At 37.0% G+C, this 19418-nt stretch overlaps 1 protein-coding gene across 3 annotated transcripts in view; it reads right to left on the bottom strand.

Annotated features, from left to right (window-relative positions):
• Positions 1-19418, bottom strand: part of LOC114457731 (pleckstrin homology domain-containing family G member 1) — a 46754-nt gene that overhangs the window by 7135 nt on the left and 20201 nt on the right. For 2 of the 3 annotated variants that reach the window (XM_028439763.1, XM_028439761.1), the window contains exons 3-9: positions 15843-15943; positions 13756-13825; positions 7070-7116; positions 2568-2718; positions 2118-2249; positions 193-375; positions 23-118 (exon numbers count right to left, since the gene is read on the bottom strand). In XM_028439763.1, coding sequence (XP_028295564.1) covers positions 23-118; positions 193-375; positions 2118-2249; positions 2568-2718; positions 7070-7116; positions 13756-13825; positions 15843-15943 — 780 coding nt within the window. The remainder of the gene's footprint in view (positions 1-22; positions 119-192; positions 376-2117; positions 2250-2567; positions 2719-7069; positions 7117-13755; positions 13826-15842; positions 15944-19418) is intronic. The other variant, XM_028439762.1, reaches the window with a different exon arrangement.

The raw sequence follows: 19418 nt of genomic DNA, 5'->3' as shown, positions 1-19418 counted from the left end.
TGACGTGCGTCTAGTCGTGTACCTGCACCGTGTGCTGCAGTTTAGGATTCTTGTAGTGAAACACACTGAAACTCAACGGCTCTTTGGGAATAATTTCCACCAGCATCAGGTTGCAGCACTGCATGGGGAGAAGCAATGTTAGAGTCACTTTCACACCTTGATGTGACGCTATCATCAAGTAGCGTGACTGACCAGGATGTGGGCTTTGTACGAGTAGCTTTCCTCTCGCTTCTTGGTGATTAGCAGAAGCTTGTCGAACAGAAAGAGGGTTCTTTCGTTTTTGGCCCGCTGCAGACGAAACGTCCCCTCGAGGACTAACTCCCCGTAACCAATCAGATCAGGGCCCTTCCAGTTGGTCAGAAGGCTTTGGATTTCCTGCAGTGAACAGAGAATTACTCTATATTGAAATGAAGGAGGTTAAATGGTCAAGACAGATCAAACAAAAATTCAGATAGGGTGAGCACAGGAGGATTTCTGCATATTACACCAGACAATAATTGCGATTAAATCCAAATCCTCAATCAGACCAAAATAATATTACGAAATGGAAAAAAAGAAAGTTTCTATGTCGCCAATACTTTCTCCAGACTCTGAGTAAATGTTTCCACACATTCCTGCCTCCATGTGACCACTTTGTCTCGCTGCAGATGAAAGAAACAAGCTCCTCTTTTATGTGTCCTCCTTATGCAAGGCCATCATTAGCCCAGTGGAAAATGCAGCAACTTGCGTAAGATTTGGAGAGGATCAGGGCTTTGGCTGATTCTGACCGAGAGTTCACAGAACTGTTCTGCAGGTGTTTAAACAAGGGCTCTGTTAGAGCCCGAAATGTAACAATTACCAGAAATTTAACAAGACACGAATTGTTATGATTATTTCTAATAAACCCTGTGATGTAATAACTGGTCGATAATGTAACAAAAGTGCTGAGCTCGAGATGTAATTAAAAATGTAATAAAATCCAAAATGTTACAACTGGTCCACAATGTAACAAGATGCTGAGCTCAACACGCAAACATGTTTTGCCTTGTATATATATATATATATTAGGGGTGTTGAAAAAAATCGATTCAGTGATATATGTATTACATCGCGCAATTCTTGGATTGATTCAAAATGCATCCATATCAATTCTTTTTTTTTTTTTTTACCTTTATTTAACCAGGAAAGTCTTTTCCACTGCAGGAGACATTGTAACTGCACAAAGAAATGCACTGAAACCTGGGCATGTTGACCAGCTTGTGTTTTTTCAATAAAATATGAAAAGAAAGTACTAACTTTCTCCATTTATTTGTTGTTCTAGGCATATACCTCAGTTAAGCTGCACTAAAGTCATGTTGCACTAAAGTCAAAGTTGGTTTAAAAGCCACAGGCCGATTGTTTATTTTATTTTAAGTTATTGGCACATGGCATGTTAAAGCCAATGTTTTGAGTGTAAAACATGCCAATAAAATATATTTAATACATAATGTTCTCATGAAGGTGTACACAATTACAGATTAGTTGTTTAAGTCATATATATATATATATATATATATATATATATATATAAAAAAAATCACAATAATCGCCTTATATTTTAATATCGGGATTTATCGTATCGTGACATAGGTATCGGGATATGAATCGTATCGCCAGATGCCAGGCAATATACACCCCTAACATATACATGTATGTATAAATATATGAAGGTACAAAAAATATGTCAAAGTTCTCCAAAAGGCTTTAATGAACGCATTGACGCATATGCATTTGTGTATGACACTCTCCCTTTAATCCATAAATCACTGACTCACTATGATGTCATAAAATCATTATACTACTATTAGGGCAAAAACCTTTTGCCTGCCCCATAATGTAATAATGAAAAATAAGTTTTTACGTTTTGGGCTCAGCATCTTGTTACACTAATGACCAGTTATTACATTTCGGGTTTTATTAAAAACATTAATAACAATTCAGGTCTTGTTACATTTCGGGCTCTAACAAGCCTCACATCTACTGTGGCATATTTGATTAGTGACAAGATTAGAGACAAAATATGCATGGAAATGAGATAATAATGACCCAGATTTGTTGGTGTTCTTGATCGCGTGTGTTTGTGCGTGCGCGCGCTCTACCTGCAGCCTCACTGCATGCTCGTGCTTCCTCTTCATGTCATTGATGTGCCAGGCCACTCTCTGCATGGTCTCTATGGCTTCCTGCACCACCTCGTACGTCTCTGTGTCCTTCTCCATGTGGTTTGCTATCTCCTGCACACATGCACACTTCTATTAGTGTGCACGCTTTTAAAAAGGCTCCCAACCCATGTACTGTATACAATCACGCTCATAAACAGGTGAACATATTAAATAAAAAAAGCAAATTTTTGTGATATCAGCACCAACTGAGGACCATATGTCTAAACATTTGGCTTCCCCTGCAGGCCTGTGTTCTAAACCCCGTTGCTCTACAATCTGATTTAGTTTACATGGATAAATGTATCAGTACCTCCACCTTTCGTAGCGTACAATCTAATGGTTTGCATGTCAGCATTTATGTCAGACAATGGAGCAGACGGGCAGACGTACATGCAGCAGTAAGTGGTACTTGAGGATTCTCTGCACTGGCTTGAGCAGGTAGGAGCCCAGGGGCAAGGAGTGCCTCAGAGATTCCTGACGCTCGCGAAAAAACTTGGCCAACACCTTGTTTCTCATGCACTCCGTGAGCACGGCCACCGACCTGTGGAGACAAAACACAGCAAAGGAGATGTCAGGGAGGCGCAGTAAACACTAATTAGATGGTGGGAAATATTTCATTTCATTTTTTAATCATTTAACTGATATTAATTTTACAATCAATCAAATAAGACATTGAAAAGACTCATTAAATTTCCACCTGGGTGGGACTAATGCATACTTGTGATAGAGAATTTTAATTTAAATATGACCACACTATTATATATTTAAAATGTAATTGATGAAATGTGTGTCGTAAATATCAAATAGTTTATTGTTAATATCATCTACTATAAATGCATGTGTATTAGGGTGGGAACCTCTGGGTACCTCACGATACAATACGCGATACACGGCTCACGATAACGATTATCACACGACATGACGATACTGCGATTATCGATATATTGGTCAGAAATCAGTCTACAATAATCTGACATAACGAGAAAAGAAAAAAAAGATTAACTGAAAAAATACAGTTTTTATTTCTGAAAGACAATAAATTGAAAAAGTGTTCTATGAGCAGTGACACTATTTTAGTACAACATACCAATGTAAATGAATAAGTATCTCTAACAGTTTTTTCTATAAACAAAAAATAGGGTTTTTCTTACCAGTGACACCCTTATAGTGCAATATTCCAGTAAACAATATATCGGTTCCTTCAACAAACAGTGACAACATTTCTGTGAAGACGTACCTGCACATTTTAGTGAAAAAGCAGAAAAGGTTTTGAAAATAAGAAAATAAATCTTAAATCAAAAAAAAAAAAAAATTAAAAAATCGATAGCGCGAGCATATCAATGATCGATCAAGCGAAGGAAAAAAAAAAAAGCGATATATTGCCATATCGAGATATTGTCACACTCCTAATGTGTATGTACACATACATGTATGTAAATGTGTGAACTTATGTATATATGTCTGATGTGTATCTATAAACTGTATATATAGAACTTTGTGAAGAATATATATTGAATGTGTATTGTAAAACTAGCAACATTAGTTTCCTAATTATTATTATATATAAATATTATTAATATTAATCTTTTTATATTATCTAGAGAAGAGATTCTCAACTGGTGGGTCGGGACCCAAAAGTGGGTCACGGACCTGTATTGGGTGGGTCGCGGAAAGCTGGCCAAAAATAAATAAATAAAAAATACTTAATGTCTGTCATGTTGGACTTGTCTTTTATTTTGAAAGAAACTTTACTTTTGACAGGCATGCTGTGAAAAGAATGTTGCACAGCAAAATATATAGATTTATGTTTTATAAAAGATTATATATGCGTGTTTTCAACAGCTGTCTTTGAAAAAAAACTAAATTTGGTTGGTTGAATAAAAAAAAAGGGGGGTCGCGATTTGATGACCGAGGCAAAATGTGGGTCCCAGGGTGAGACGAGTTGAGAACCCCTGATCGAGAAAGCCTCATTTTGGTTTTGTGATGGGATAGGTGTGGATAAGCTTGTGCTTCAACTTACATCCTTTCGGCTGATTAGTTGGACAATTGAGTGTTGTTTTTGTTGCATTTGTGTTTTTTTCTGAAGACTGTCAAAATAAAATTTAAAATTCAAATTGAAATGTGAGTCATAGGTTGGTGATCTGCAAAAATACCTTTATTTAACTAAATTAAAAGATGATTTTAACTCGAGAAGCATGTGTTGCCAATTTTCCTCCAGCTGAGATCCCGTAATATTTATGCACATCATTCTTGGAAGGAGACATTTTAAAAAAGCAATTCTCAACTGGTGGGTCTGAACCCAAAAGTGGGTCGCAGACCTGTATTTGGGGGGTCATGGACAGCTGGTCAAAAATAAATAAATACTGTCTTTTTCATGATTGACTTGTCTTTTCTTTTGACAGGCATGCTGTGAAATGCATGTTGCACAGGAAAATATATAGGTTTTAGAAAAGAATATTAATGTGCGTTTTCAACAGCTATTTTTGAAAAATTACTTTGGTCGGTTGAACACTAAAGAAAAAAAGTGGGTCGCGATTATTTGATGACCATGGCAAAATGTGGATCCCAGGGTGAGACCAGATGAGAACCCCTGTTTTAAAACACTTTTAAAGTTCAATATGTTAAAAAAATGTTTTAGTTTGAACTCATTTCTGTAATGGCTGTGACTTTCATCGCCATTGTTAACTTATTTTAGCTCCATTTTCCAGCCAAACAGCTGTGTTTTACAACCTTGGATCAAACTCATTTTCCACTTGGTGAGGTTTGCTAACTGTATGAGCGCCTGGAGAATAAAGAGCTGTTTCACCAACAATTGTGTGTGTGTGTACGTGCGTGCGTGTCGGTGTGCACACATGCACAATGGAAAAAAGGCTGCAAAGGACAGTTGTGGGTTTGTCTTTTTTCTTCTGTAGTTTTGCGTGTGTGTGTGTGTGCGTGCGCGCTCACATGTGTACGTCTGCATGTCTAAATTCCAGCACAGCGCCACACAGGCCTCACATTGTTTGAGAGGAAATCCGACCTCAGAGCCAAGCATGACCGTGATACATCCACAGGGTCTGTGTCTGTTTGTGTGTGTGTGTGTGTGTGTATTCCTGTGTGTCTCGTTCATGACCTTGGTAGAGGTCACCAGCTGTGGTGTGGTAGAAGGTCGGCCTCAAGCAGCTGACAACAGCCCTTTTAGACACAAGCATGCACTCATTCATTTGATCCTCGTTAGCTCGCATGAAATATGTTTTCTATACTTTCTTAATCCCAACAATATTCACCAGGATGGGGGTCAATTACATTTTGAAATTACAATTATGTCTTCAATTATCCATGTTCAATTACAACTCAATTATGATTACAGTGACCAACATTTTTTCCAATTAAAATTATAATTTTCCTCTTTAAAGTCGACTACATTTACATTCTAAATTACAGTTCAAATTCAATTAATCACAATTTCTGACCCTTTAATAAACAACCACATAAAATGTAACCTTGCTCTTGTGTTAGCTTTCTGTTAGCATATCTTATGATAACAGGTAACACTAAAAAAATATTATCTATCATATCATTTGTTTTTTTAATCTCTTGGTTACTTGTTTGGCTTCCTAATCCATGAAAAATATTGGTATCAATAATTTTGATGTGGGTGTCTGAGCCTTTTTTCTGTCATTTTACCCTTAGATTTTTTCATTTTTTTTTAAATGGTATAAATGATACTCAAGAGAACTGACAGGTAGTGGGAAAAGTTGATCGGATCAGATTTGAGTAAATGTTAATTGCGCATGTATAAGACATACAACTGTAACATGGTCCCACAGGTTTGAGGTTAATTAAATTGTAAATACGTTTTTATAGAATTTTCAGTTAAAGTGCAATTACAACAGCAACAGATTTTTTTCAATTATGTATATTAATTACTAGATTACAATAATAATTGACCCCAACCCTGCTGTTTAGGCACTAACACGGGTATACACCCAACTCAGGGTGTAAAAAAAATTTGATTGTGCAATATTTCACTGTGTGTATCAATCCAAACAATGTCTATTTATCCATTTTCTGAAATGTCAAAATAGATTTCTTTTAATCATGTTTTTTTTTTAACAAAAAAAAAAAAAAAAAACATTTAATTGCGTTACTACCTCACTCCTCAGTGTATTTTAGCTTGGAAGTTGATTGCACTTTATTTTCATAAAATACACTGGGAAATTTAATAGATGTATTAAGAACTTAACAAAATCAGAATCTGTTGTTGAAGCAGGAGTTAAACTTTTTTTAAAAAATGTAATTTCACAGTTTGATAAACATACCACTTGTTTTGATAATGTTACTTGAATTATACTTAGCTACCATTTACTTGCACTCCCAAGTTGAAAAAAAAATTAAATAATTGTATTTTTATACCATTTTGCACCTGTAAAGGTGAAATTTGTAATCATTGATATTGCGATATATCACAATGTATATCGTATTGTTTAGTATGAGGATATATCGGGATATATCGTATCCAAATCGTGAATTGTCTCGCTTCGTCAGATTCATCCAACAGGTGTCACATTGCACTACGGCACACACACAAAACTAAGTGAAACTCCCACAACATTAAGCCTGATAATGTGACATCTTCAATATCTGATCACTGCGACTGTATCAACAGGCCTCACATAAAAGGATGAAGAAGCAAGTAAAGGGAGGTTGATAGACCCTGAGGCCAAACTGACAGCAGACACGGCCTTTCTAACAGTTTTCTGCATTGAACGACTTGCACAATGGAGCAACGCGAGATGCTGGGAAGGTGCCGTGAGGAGGTGAGGTCAGCGCAGACAAACAATCAAGCAGATGACAGGTGAACACTAGTGTACACACACACACACACACATAGAGAGAGGCTGCCGTCTTACCGTGGGTAGTTGGTGCAATACTGGGTGTAAATATGGAATTCTTCACTCTGTAACACAGAAAGAAGTCAACAGATGTTAAGAAACGCTTGTTGCAGAGATTCAATGATAAGCGCCTAGATGCAGACAGATATTTACTAGACTTAGGCTGTGTTTGAAAACGCACACGAACGTACAACACACTCAGTATATACTGTCTACTATATACTATTAGTGTGATTTCAGCACCACAGCTTCAAACTTTATAAGAACAACTCCATTCTCTAGTTTAGCAGAAAATAGCTTCTATAGTCTGGGAAAACATCAATTTGGGCCACCTAAAGAGATCTCTGCACTACAGCTTCAAACTTTATAAGAACAGTGCTTATTTGAGCCACAAAAGTCACGGAAACGCATTTCATGACGACATTTCGGAGATTTTCTGACACCCGCCACTGTGCCACTGACAAAACTTCCAGTTAACTTCAAAACAAGAGCCCAGATTACAAAAGGGTTGAAAAAACTAATGGAAGACAAGAGAGATGCTTTTGTTTTGAAAAGGGGATGTTTGATTCTTAGCTTGAAGCCAGTCCCAGGACGATTTTTCATTATCACTCACAATGCATCATGGGGCGGTTTAGTCTGACTAGTGTGCAAACCATTAATACTTAAAAAAATGTCCCGATATAGTATACATCTGGGTATTTATTGCATACTAATCCTTTCCATAATATCTGAATGCACTACATACTAATTAGTAGTGAGTCGTAGGTTAGTATGTGATTCTGAACACAGCCTTAGTCTTTCTTCTTTTGACAAACATTAAACCGTCTTTATTTGTAGCCCGTCTTGGATAAAGATAATATTTTTTGTTTTGTTTTTCACATTTATATAACAACAGGAACTTTTTTCAATTCATTACCATAACCTGTACCTGGTGAATATCTAAGAAATTACCAGTATATACATTGACAAAAGATAAAATTCTAAGGTTTGCATCTCACCCTGCAAAAAAAAAACCCCACAATGTTTAACCTTATAATGACACAAGATCAGGGAAGAAATGTAATCTAAAGCATCCTAAAATTCAACTTTCTTAGAACACAATCAAGTTTTAACAAAGCACCATAGTCATTAATAGTTGAGGATTATAATCTGTGAGGCAGAACTGTAAAGCTTTCTAAGGTCAAAAATGTCCATACATCTTTTCTGGCCTGCTTTCATGACTTTCATGACTCTGTCTACAAACCTCGAGCCCAAAGACAAGACTTCCTCTCTCCTCTGCTCACAGATCCTAATTCAAACTCAAACTGGAAGCTTGTGATTAGCCTGAGCCTTGGCCTTTAATTCACAGTTTATCCCAATAGCCCCTGGCACTCAGATTAAATACACCCTTCTGTCGCCCCTTTGACTGAGACTTTCGCCCCTTTGACGGAGATTTCCCCCCCTTTACATACTTCTGTTGACATCAAAAAGATCAGAGACATGAACATGCAAAGCTTGTCTCATTTATCTATAAAGCAGCAAAGGTCTGCGTGTGTGTGTGTGTATGCGTGTTTGTGGGACAAATATCTCCCCAACACAGTATGACTTCAACCTGAAACTGTCAACGGCTTCCATATACCACAAGTGTGTGCATCCGGTATTTTGGAGTAATTTGGTGTTGCAAAACGTTCATTTTAATTTGAAGATTACAGCTCCCTTTCAGTAGTGAGCACGGTATTGAGCGCGCTACTTCCGGTTCATGTGACGTCACTGTGTCGCAGTTTGTTTGCGTTTAAAAAAAAAAGGTCAATATTAAAAACGTTTTTATGTACTGCTAAAAGTTATTTAAGTTAATATTTCATGGTTATTTAAAATTATTCCCATGACTCCAAATGACATGTTACAGAAAAATACACCAAATGATAACAAAAAGTTGAAAATGACTCAAAATACACAAAACTAAATATTTATACAAAAAATACACAAAATGCCAACAGAAATGCACAAAACTACACCAAAAAAGATAAAAAAAAATACACAAAATGACTCCAGAATCACACTACAATAGCAACAAAAAAATAATAACAGAAAGATACAAAATGACTCCAAAAAAAAAAAACATACATTACAGAAAAAGACACTAAACTAAATACATTTATCATGCGCATGTCCCATAGAATTGAACCAGGAAACCGCACACACTATTTTACTTTGCACCCGCAAATATACTCCTTTATAACACTACAGAGTACAGAGTATGTACACCTCTTTGTACTTCCAACCTACAAATACATACTCAATTGGCCATAATTGACAACTCTAGTTAAGCTCCTCCCACTATGTGAATACATACTTCCAACGGGCACAGTATAATCTTTTAAAAAGGATCGAGTGTTGAATTTACACTCCGTATGAATTATAAGATTGTAAGTTTTCACAAGTTGGATAAAATTCAGACACATGAGGGTTGACATCCAAATGAAGCATCCTGTTTATTTCTTTAGTCACATATTTATGCCGCGAACTTTCTTAATATATTTTCTTTGTTTTCTTAATGTTGTCTTACTGTCCTGGTTTCACGAGCTAGATGCAAAATGAAAAAAAAAAATCATCCACAAAGCACATAGGAATATGTATATTTTGAATGACAAATAAAAATCTAGACTCTAGAAGATAGAAGACAGATTCTAATGGGGGTACGTGACAGCACTAAAGGGGGTACTTGAAAAAAAAATAACAAAATGAAAGCATTAAAAATATGGGGTTTTATAATGTTTATTTTTTGTTAAAAATGAGAATCATATAAAAGATGGACATTATCTTGATTAAAACAAGAACTAAAAACACAAGGGTCAGTCTTGGTCCTACACCAGGCAGAAGATGACTGGAAGTGATAAAAACTGTAGAAATAAATCTATTCCAGAGGCAATAAATAGTGCTTCATTCCACTTTACAAATTGGGATTCCTCAAAATGTGTTTTATCAGTAAATCATTTCATCATTATGCTTTATAGTTGTTTTTTTTTAATAGTATTCTGAGGAAAATGTTGTAGTCGGAAAAAAGTACTTGGATTCAGAAGAGCCAAAATGGTTTGAGAACCACTATTCTAGAAGATGTGAAAGCTGCCCTCAGGATGAGCCTATATTGTTCCCTGTTTATTTTACATAATATCTATCGACACTTCCAGAGGTTACAGGATGTGCAAGGCTTTAGTAAAGTAACACAATCATACAGGAGAGGATTCCCACATCCAGTACAGTCCCAGTGCATAACAACAACAGTCCAGCCACAAGTTCCACTGCAATATACAGATCATATCATCACGATATGCACAGAAACACAAACTGGGATGTTGTTAGCCTAGCCTGAGGAGCTCCGTGGGAACCGTCCTAAATTGAAGGGGTTGTCTCCAGCAGTCTGCAGCCACAAACCAAGCCTAAAACACAACCAGATGTGCCACCATTGATTACTGATGACAGGCAGCTCTAATGCAGACTCTTAATATCCCCCAGCACCATCAACACAGGACCACAGATTTTAGAAATCCTACAGAGCGCTACAAATTTGACATTTCTGTGCTACAAAATAACATCTATGAAGCCTCTTTGAACTTCACCAAAAAACCAGCAGACCTTGGAAAACGCTCACATCTATAATACACTTTACTTTTAGCAATTTGGCTGAAACCAGCCTTGATTCATCATAATAATCATATCCTAAATCTGCATGTAATAGTTTGGAACGTGGACATTTCTCTAGATTATAAAGTAAAGCTTCACTGAAACCACAATCACTGCCGGGGAAAAGAAAAGTATCTATTTTACCATTAATGAAATAACAGGTTTTGTTATAACGCTTAATTGTCGAGACCCGACTGGTGACAGTGAGTCATCTTTATACGCAGTGGTGGGTGTCATTTTGCCCTCTATGCTCCAGTCAGCACATAGTAACCAGTGAAATGTGTGGAAGTCCCATAGGACAAAGAGGATTTAGAGAACATTGGGACAGAAAGGCAATTATCTTAGAATGGAGAGAAATATTTACAGTTGGAAACACACTGTTGGATTGTGCTTGGCTTAGAGCGAGAGAGAGAGAAAGAGACAAAGAAAGAGGGGTTAAACTTATTATTTAGTTGTTCAGTAATCACGGGTGTCTTTTAAATGAGCCTAGGATCTTTAAATATCCTCCATTTATGAAGCCCAGACTAGACCGTTGTCTCTAACAAGCCAATAATAGCTCAGATTAAGGAAAAATGTCAAGAAATACCATTAATTTGACTCGTATCACAAGATTCAATGACTTCGGATACAAATGTATAATGTACATGTACATATTTTGCAACCCAATCTCACTAATCAATCTAGTTTTTGCGCAAACACATCCTCATTCTTTTTCTGCTGCTTCAAATTGCTCTAAAAAAAAAAAAAAAAAAAACTTAAAAGATGCCAACGTAACCCACTTGTTTACTGAAAGGACAAAAACAGTTGTGAAAAACAATCTATGAACACAGGGAGCGACAGATCCAACTCTGCGGTTTAGTAGCAGGCAATGAAGCAGAGAAGAAGAGCTCTCCCAAGGGAACTTCAGTCTCCATTAAACAGTGCACGGCTGATGCGCTAGTGGCTGCAGTTAGTGAATAATCATGGGCAGTTGAAGAAACAAACATTTGAGGATAGAAGTCCTGTTGGGTGGGAGTCCTTCAACTGTAAAGTAGTCACGTTTTTTAAAAAGGCATTTAAATGAATATGATGCATAACAATGCGTTTTGTTAGGTACAGATCTTCTAATAAGTACATTTTAAAGATTTTAGGCCAAATTTGTAAATACAATGGAGGATCACTTTAACCAATGCACTAATAAAATGATGTGGTCATCATTGCAGTCCGTCGGTGGGTCGACGATGACTGTCCTATGGTTGAGGTCTCATCACGATGCCTCTCCTCCAGGCAGTCCGGTACTGTGCCAGAGCAAATGTCAGGTAAATAGGTTCCTATTTAAATACATACGAACAGCAATAAAAAATAGTATTTGCAACGACTGAATAATAGATTAATTAATTTGCATCACAGTTTAAAGGATCCAGTGTACGCTAAGTTGACTTTTCTGTGCTTTAAACATTATAAAAGTGCTATTTGGGCTTCATACACATGCCCAAGGTGTTTTTTTCATTGATTCCCTCAATCTTTAGTTAGAGGGTGATTTGCTCCTTTCTTACTGCAGGGTGAGCCCAAACACCTCGCTCTATTTAGATGACGTGTTCCCACTTTGATGACGAATTTAACGCGGCACTGAGTTGGAGAAGCCACGCCTCAAGGAAGCTCTCTGCTGTGATTGACATGTAAACAGACACGCCCATGAAGGTGAGCATTTCAGCGTCCTTCACGCAGTGCTATGTATGTATTTTCTACAGTCTATGTATTTACCTGCGAAAGCTCCGCCCCCACGCTCTGTCTCGTGTTCATAAAGCAGCATGAGCTCGGCTACGGAGTGGGTGGGAGGAGGGCAGGTGTCCCGTCTATAGACACGCCCACTCATGAATAGGCATCAGTAGGCCGCAAATCAGCCTGTTTGTGTAGAGTTGCTCAGAAAGTGACTTTTCAGAGGCTAAAACTCTGGAAAACAGGCGAGTTTGGGAAAATAAACCTCAAATACTATGTTTTTTGGGGTTCTTAGAACAAATGTAGATGTGTGAAAAATAGCATGACAGGACCTTTAACAATCCCCCGTCTAAGTTGTATTTTATAGTCAATATAAATCCACTTGCTAAATTGATTACTGAAATACATTTTAATATTTATTGTACCAGTTCAGCTGCAGGACCTTTACGCCAACACTGTGGGATGTGAGACCCGGCCTTATATATGATCACCGCATTATAACAAACATTTCTTCGCTACTGGACGTTCAACACAAGATGTCTGTGCAATTTGCAGGCGTTGCAGTATTTATTACAACATGATGGATTTGCAAAATAAAGCCTGTTAGTTAAAGGACTTAAAGGAGAGAAGTTATCTGTGGAAAGAATCTCCAGACAGGATGTGCTTTGGGGAGGGGGAGCATTGTTGGCTTAGTCCCAGTTTCACCCTTATGAAAGTTATATGTTTTCCCATATCACCATGTGATATGGGAAAACATATAAACCAGTACGTTTTTTGCTTACTTTAGTGTTTATGACACTTAGTGCATCCTGTTTGTTTGGTCAGACCATTGCTCTGTGGCATGGCATATAATTGGAGTCAAGTATGGAAGGAACTTAAAGTTGTTTTTTTTTACAGGAAGTGAAGGAATGCAAAGACTTTATCACAACCCATAATCAAGCCATCAATTTTGGAGGAATTTGGTGGAGCAAACAGCAAGAGCTGAAACAAACAAGCAATAATACTTCAAGCTGCTGCTGTATTCTTCATTATTTGTTCCTCACTGCTGCACTCATGACTAAAAAAAAAACATTGTGACCTCAATCCATCCTAAGAAGAAGCTCAGTTCTCATCTGATCTCACGGCTTTACCATTGATAGCTGATCATTTCTAGTGTTTGTGAGTCCAAAACAAGCAGCTTCAAACAGACAAACAGTGGCAGTGATCAACACCCAAAGCATAAACAAACAACACAAAAAGTAAAAGGATTGTATGTAAAGAAAGCACTGCAAATCTCAGAATGCAAGTTTCCATAAAATAATCTATCCACAAACAAATAAATTAATTCAGAGGGTAAATATTGTTACCTTGGATACGAAACACTCTGCAATGGCCACAGGATCTGCATCGCACTTCTCAAGGTCATGAAGAAGGTCCCTGAAAGACAATGAATACTCAGTATGTACAGTATAATGGCCCATCCTCTTTGTATGTCTAAAGATTCTTTGTGTTAAACTCAAGGCCCAGGGGCCAAATCCGGCCCTTTAGACCAGTGTTACTCGAATGGGGGTACGTATACGTCTAGGAAAATGACCAGAAAATATAAAAACTAAATCTATTCAGGAGCCACTAAATCAGTGTTTTTCCAACCTTGAGGTTGGGATCCCATGAGGCAGGGGTGTCAAACTCATTTTAGTTCAGGGGCCAAATACAGAACAGTTTGATCTCAAGTGGGGCCACAGATTTTATGTGGGAAAACACAGAATTTCGAAATTATTGTGCCCTCGTTTGCATTCTTACAAATAGATAAAATACTAAATATGTAAGAAACCGACCATTGTTCAAGCAATAAGTGACAGATATCAGTCCCAGCAGGATCTTCACTTTAAATTCCCTAGATTTTGTGACAAATTTCTACTTAATTAAGGAAAATATGTCATAATTTCAGGAAAATTGAAGGAATTTGTAAGAATTTTTTAGTTTTTTCAACTATCTAACATTAAAAATGACTGCAATCGTGATATAAGCACCGATAAACCTGTGAGCCCCTGCAAATATTGTTGAGTTTTACACAAAGATTAATGTTTTCTCTGTCATTTTGACTTTCTCCTGCGGGCCAAATTGGATGCTCCAAAGGGCCGGATTTCGCCCCCGGACCATTAATTTGAAAAATGTGTCATGAGGGGTTGCCTGGAGTTTAAATGAGGTCACCTGAAATGTCAGAAAAATTAAAATACATTTTTGAATTTGTTAAATTCTTCTTTTTTTTTTTTTTTTACTAACACAACACAATCTTAAACAACTGTATTTCTATTGTTTCACTTTGTGAATTCCAGTTCAACTAAAATGCAGAATATCTGAGCTAAAAAAAAACTAATTCTAGAAACCAATTCTTTGGGGTCGCCAGAAATGATTGATATCAAAATGGGGTCAAGATCCAAAGAAGGTTGGGAACCACTGCACTTAATACTGTTTCTTTCCACTTATTTACAAAAAAGAGATTCTTTAAAATGTGTGTTATTACTCATTCATTCAATCATTGTGCTCTATAGTTGTTTTTCAAAAGGTTTTCTAAGCAAATGTTGCAGTCAGACAAAGGGGGACTTGGATTCAGAAATTGGGCCAAAAAAGTTTGAAAATCACTGCTTTTGAGCATTAGAAAGTCAAAATTACACAGAAAACAATGTAAATTACTAAATAATTCAGTTATAAATAACTAAGTCCCTCCAAATACACAAATTCAATTAAACTAGGGGCTTGTCATTTTTCTACACTTTTGTTTATAATGAAAAATTGTAAAAAGTAGTAATTTTTTTCTAAAATCTTGCAATTTCTCCAAAATTGCACAAGAATTGGTCGCAAAATCAAGGAACTATGAAGAGAAGATCCTGCAGGGTCTGATATCTGTCATTTATTGCTCGCATATTGTGGGTGTCTTACATACTTTATCATTAACATGAGGAAGTGCAAACTAGAGCACAACAATGGTTCAAATCTTTTTTTTTTTCCACCTGAAATCTGCAGCCCAATTCAGATAAAACTGGTTTGTATTTGGCCTCTGAAGAAAAATCATTCTACACTGTTAAATGTGCCACGTTTCTGTTTTCTACATAAATAAATGCAAATTGCTCTCCTGTGATTAGGTAATTGTTCTAATCACAAGTTACATCTCAGGTCATTTGACTTTGAACAAGTGAGAAACTTCCATGAATTCAAACAGCCAGCTCCTGTGTGGAGCTTTGCCAGTGGCAGTTGAAGTCATTGTTTCACAACTGAGGGATGAGGTCATTGTGAACACTTGTTTTAACAACTTTAACGCTTCCTTTTACAGGCCAGTTTTCATGCTGCAGCTGAGAAATAAAACGCCGGGCGACCCTTTGTGTCTGCGGACCACCAGGACTGACGGGTTAGAGAAACTATGACGGCCACAAAAACAGCTTCCTGCACGTTGTACCTGTTAAAGTGGTAGATGTCCTGAATGTTGCCGAAGAGTGAGCCTCTATCCTCCGAGCTCAAAGCCAGTCGAGACTGGTTAGTGATGCTTTCCAAGTAGTCCTACAGAAAGGACAATAATCACATAAAACAGCATGGAATAGAAGAAACGCACTGAGAATAATCTCAGTAACAGATCATTTGTACATGCTGCGTTTGGGTCAGTCATCCACCAGATCTACAATCTCATTCTTCAACTCATAATACACCATAACTTTTACCTAAATGCAGGGGTGGACCAGGACAAAAATTCAGCCCTGGCAGTTTTCATCCAGACCAGCCCACTACATTATCAATGACACCATTTAGAAGCCGTTGTTCAGTCAGTGATGCTCAACACGTGATTCTTTGTCTTAATTTGAATTATTATTCCCCAGAAATCCTTAAAAAGGGGAAACCTTTTTAACCCCTTTTTCATTTGGACATTTTGGAACTTCCTTTGTCCCATTTTTGTTTCTTTACAAAAAGTTCTGACACTTTTTTCAGACTTTAGCTACCTTTTGCCAATAAATATCCCTTTTTCTCCATCTTTGGTAAAGTTTTACAAGTTCTTTTTGACACTTTTATCCAATTTTTGTCCTTTAATTTTTTTGGGCCACTTTTCACCCTAACATTTGCCCAATAAATACCATTCGTTTCCTTTTTTTCTGCTACATTTTACCTTTCTGTTCCACATTTTTGCCCTTTTTCACCAGTGTGTGCCATTTGTTTGCTCATTTAAGCTACCATTTGCCATTATATACCACCTGATTCCTCTTTATTTGCCCATTTTTTGGCCACTGTTGACGGCTTTTAGCCCATTTTAGTCAATTTTCACTCTTTTCTTGCCACGTTTTTACCACTTTTGGACCATTTTTGGCCACTTGTTACCATGTCAGCCTCCACTCGTCAAAAAAAACCTGCACAAAAACGTAGCGGACGCAACAAACAAAATACAATCATTTAAAAGTTTTTCTATAGAAAGGGCTGGTTAATCTAGCCAAATTTCCCGATACAATTCTGATTATTGATTTTCTATTACGAATAATTATTGATTCGATTTCTGATTCTTTACAATTATTCACCATTTACCATCTGTCAGCTACTGAATTGTTAGACTTCTCTTTTGAGTAACACTTCACAGCACCTTCAATATTGTATTGTGTAATTAAAATATACAAATTAGAAGGACTTGCCTGTTTTTTATTACAAGTTTGAAAATGTAAATGACTTGCACGACATGAATTGCAATAAATAACTGGAAAAATTAAGGTGTTCTAAAACTTTTGACCACAAGTGTATGTCTGCATGTAAAAAGTTGCCATATGATGTTAGAAATTAAATTGAAAGGTGTTTTTGTGTCGCCCCTGATATGTAGTCAGTTACCCCCTAAGGGTGCACGTACCCCTGGTTGGGAAGCACTGGCCTAGATGACAGCTCTGTCCCATTGGTGCATGAATGTTGCTGATAGTGTAACACACTTTGAAACTACTTAGTGACAATTAAAGCACCATATAAATCAAGTTTATTTTCCATTAAATGGTTGATCAAATTTAGGATACGAATGCTTGCTTTTTAGTCAATCTGTTTGGGATTAGGAATGTTCATAATTTAAGCTTTGGTCGCAAAACAAAGAGAGAGAGAAAAAAAAAGAGAATTAAACGTATTAGGAGAACTTTTAAACTAAACCATTCATTAAAGACAACAATCATCCAGCAATAAGAAGCTGATAATGGTTTAAAAAAAAAAAAAAAAAAAAAATAGTAAAACCATGCATCATTGTACAGGAATACAGGGAAAACTTCAACATGTGACAGTTTCTTTAAATCTGATAAAGTGATAAGCAAACCATCACATGAATGCACTTTAGATGATATGATCTGTTATCTGTTAGGGAACAAAACACACACCAAGCAATTTCTCCCAAAACAATAATAATGTAATTTGATCAGATGTGAAACTGTTAACCTGACATCTGTGGTGTACGTGTGAATCTACACTCCACCAGTGGATAAAAAACAAAAAAACAAAAAAAAAAAAACCCCCCAAACGAACAAAGCAGTTAAAATTCAGAATAATGAGAATAGTACAAGACAGCACCCAACATGCACAAACACACCCGACGATCGTTTCAGTGCATTAAATCTTTTTCAGGAGGGCGGGAGTGTGTTCCCTTTTGTGTGTTTGCCTGACTTCCAGTCAGCTGCCTCAGTTTCTCTTTATTGTTTGTGTTCAGCCATCATCATTGTTGGTTGTATAATAGCTGAGCATCAGCAGGAATCCATTAAAAAGTGTTTGGGGACAAAAAAGCTAAAGGATGCGGTGGAAAATTTAAAAATGCGCAAAAAAGCGGACCATTCAAAGGTTAAAAAGAGGTCGACATTTGATGAAATGTAAAATAAATTAGTAAAACTTTAACATTCTGCTCATGGGAAGGCTGGGGTTCCTCTTGTGGGTTATATCTAAGGGTCATGTTTAGAGGTTGTTGACTATTAGTAATAATATGTAAGGTGATGCGCTATTAGCCACAGGGTCAACATGTGACCTGGTCTGGCCTGTTCACTCGACATCGAAACCTAAACACACACACACCTGAAAAGTTACTCCCTGATGAGCATCAAACACAACAGGACCTAACTTGTTACTTTCTTGTTTAACCATTAGCACTCGATCCTTCCCGGTACACCAAACATATCCCTCACTGTGACGCGCAGTAGGAAGCTTTTACTCCACACAATGCTGAGTGCAAACAACTAAATCTCTCTGCTTCAGCTTCTCTACAGCCAAAGTGATGTTTTGAGATTATTTCCAAATTCCTGCTCGACTTCAAATCACTTGGTCCTGCCTTCCAGGTCCCAGAATGAGGGAGAGGGAGGAGGAGGAGGAGGAGGAGAGAAAGAAAAGAAAAACAAGCTTGGAGTTTTCTCTGACAGATTGGGATAATTACGCACAGCAGAGGAAGGTGCTTGAGCAAAACCAACAAACACCAAATAATTCTCTCACAGAGAATTGGCCAGGGTAGAAAAAAAAATTGTCCTGACTTTATTACAAGACAGTAAAAAGAAAAGAAAAAAAAAAAAAAAATCATTGTAAAAAGGGATTTTAAAACCAAATGTGTGCTGCTGACAGATGAAACTCAGGTTGGCCTCGTGGAGTTTGGGTAAATATTTGCGTAAAGGCTGTCACACCCTTTTCCATTGCAGCTGGCAGGGTTTGCACAGATAAAAGAAGAGTTGATGATGAGTGTCGCTGCTAACCAGTAAAAAAAAAAAACACACACAAAATCAGAGCAATCAATCCCAGATGCAACCACTGAAACCATCATTAAAAGGGTGCAGAAAACTTAAGTGCATGAATCCTATAGTGAAAAATTAGCTGTCTTGCCTTACTTATTAGCATTAGGCTATTTAGAGCTGGGTGGTCTTATACACTAATGGAGCAAGGTAGATTCTGCAGTAGTAACAGCTTCAAGTGCTGTTTGATGTTATCCTTTCCTATTTGGACATTGGAAACTCATAAACTTTTACTTCCCTATTTTTAATCCAATTTCCTCAGAGCT

Source organism: Gouania willdenowi, chromosome 24 (assembly GCF_900634775.1).
Source record: "Gouania willdenowi chromosome 24, fGouWil2.1, whole genome shotgun sequence".
Lineage (NCBI taxonomy): Eukaryota > Metazoa > Chordata > Actinopteri > Blenniiformes > Gobiesocidae > Gouania > Gouania willdenowi.
The sequence above is the reverse complement of the archived record's forward strand: the minus strand, read 5'-3'. Positions and strand labels throughout refer to the sequence as shown.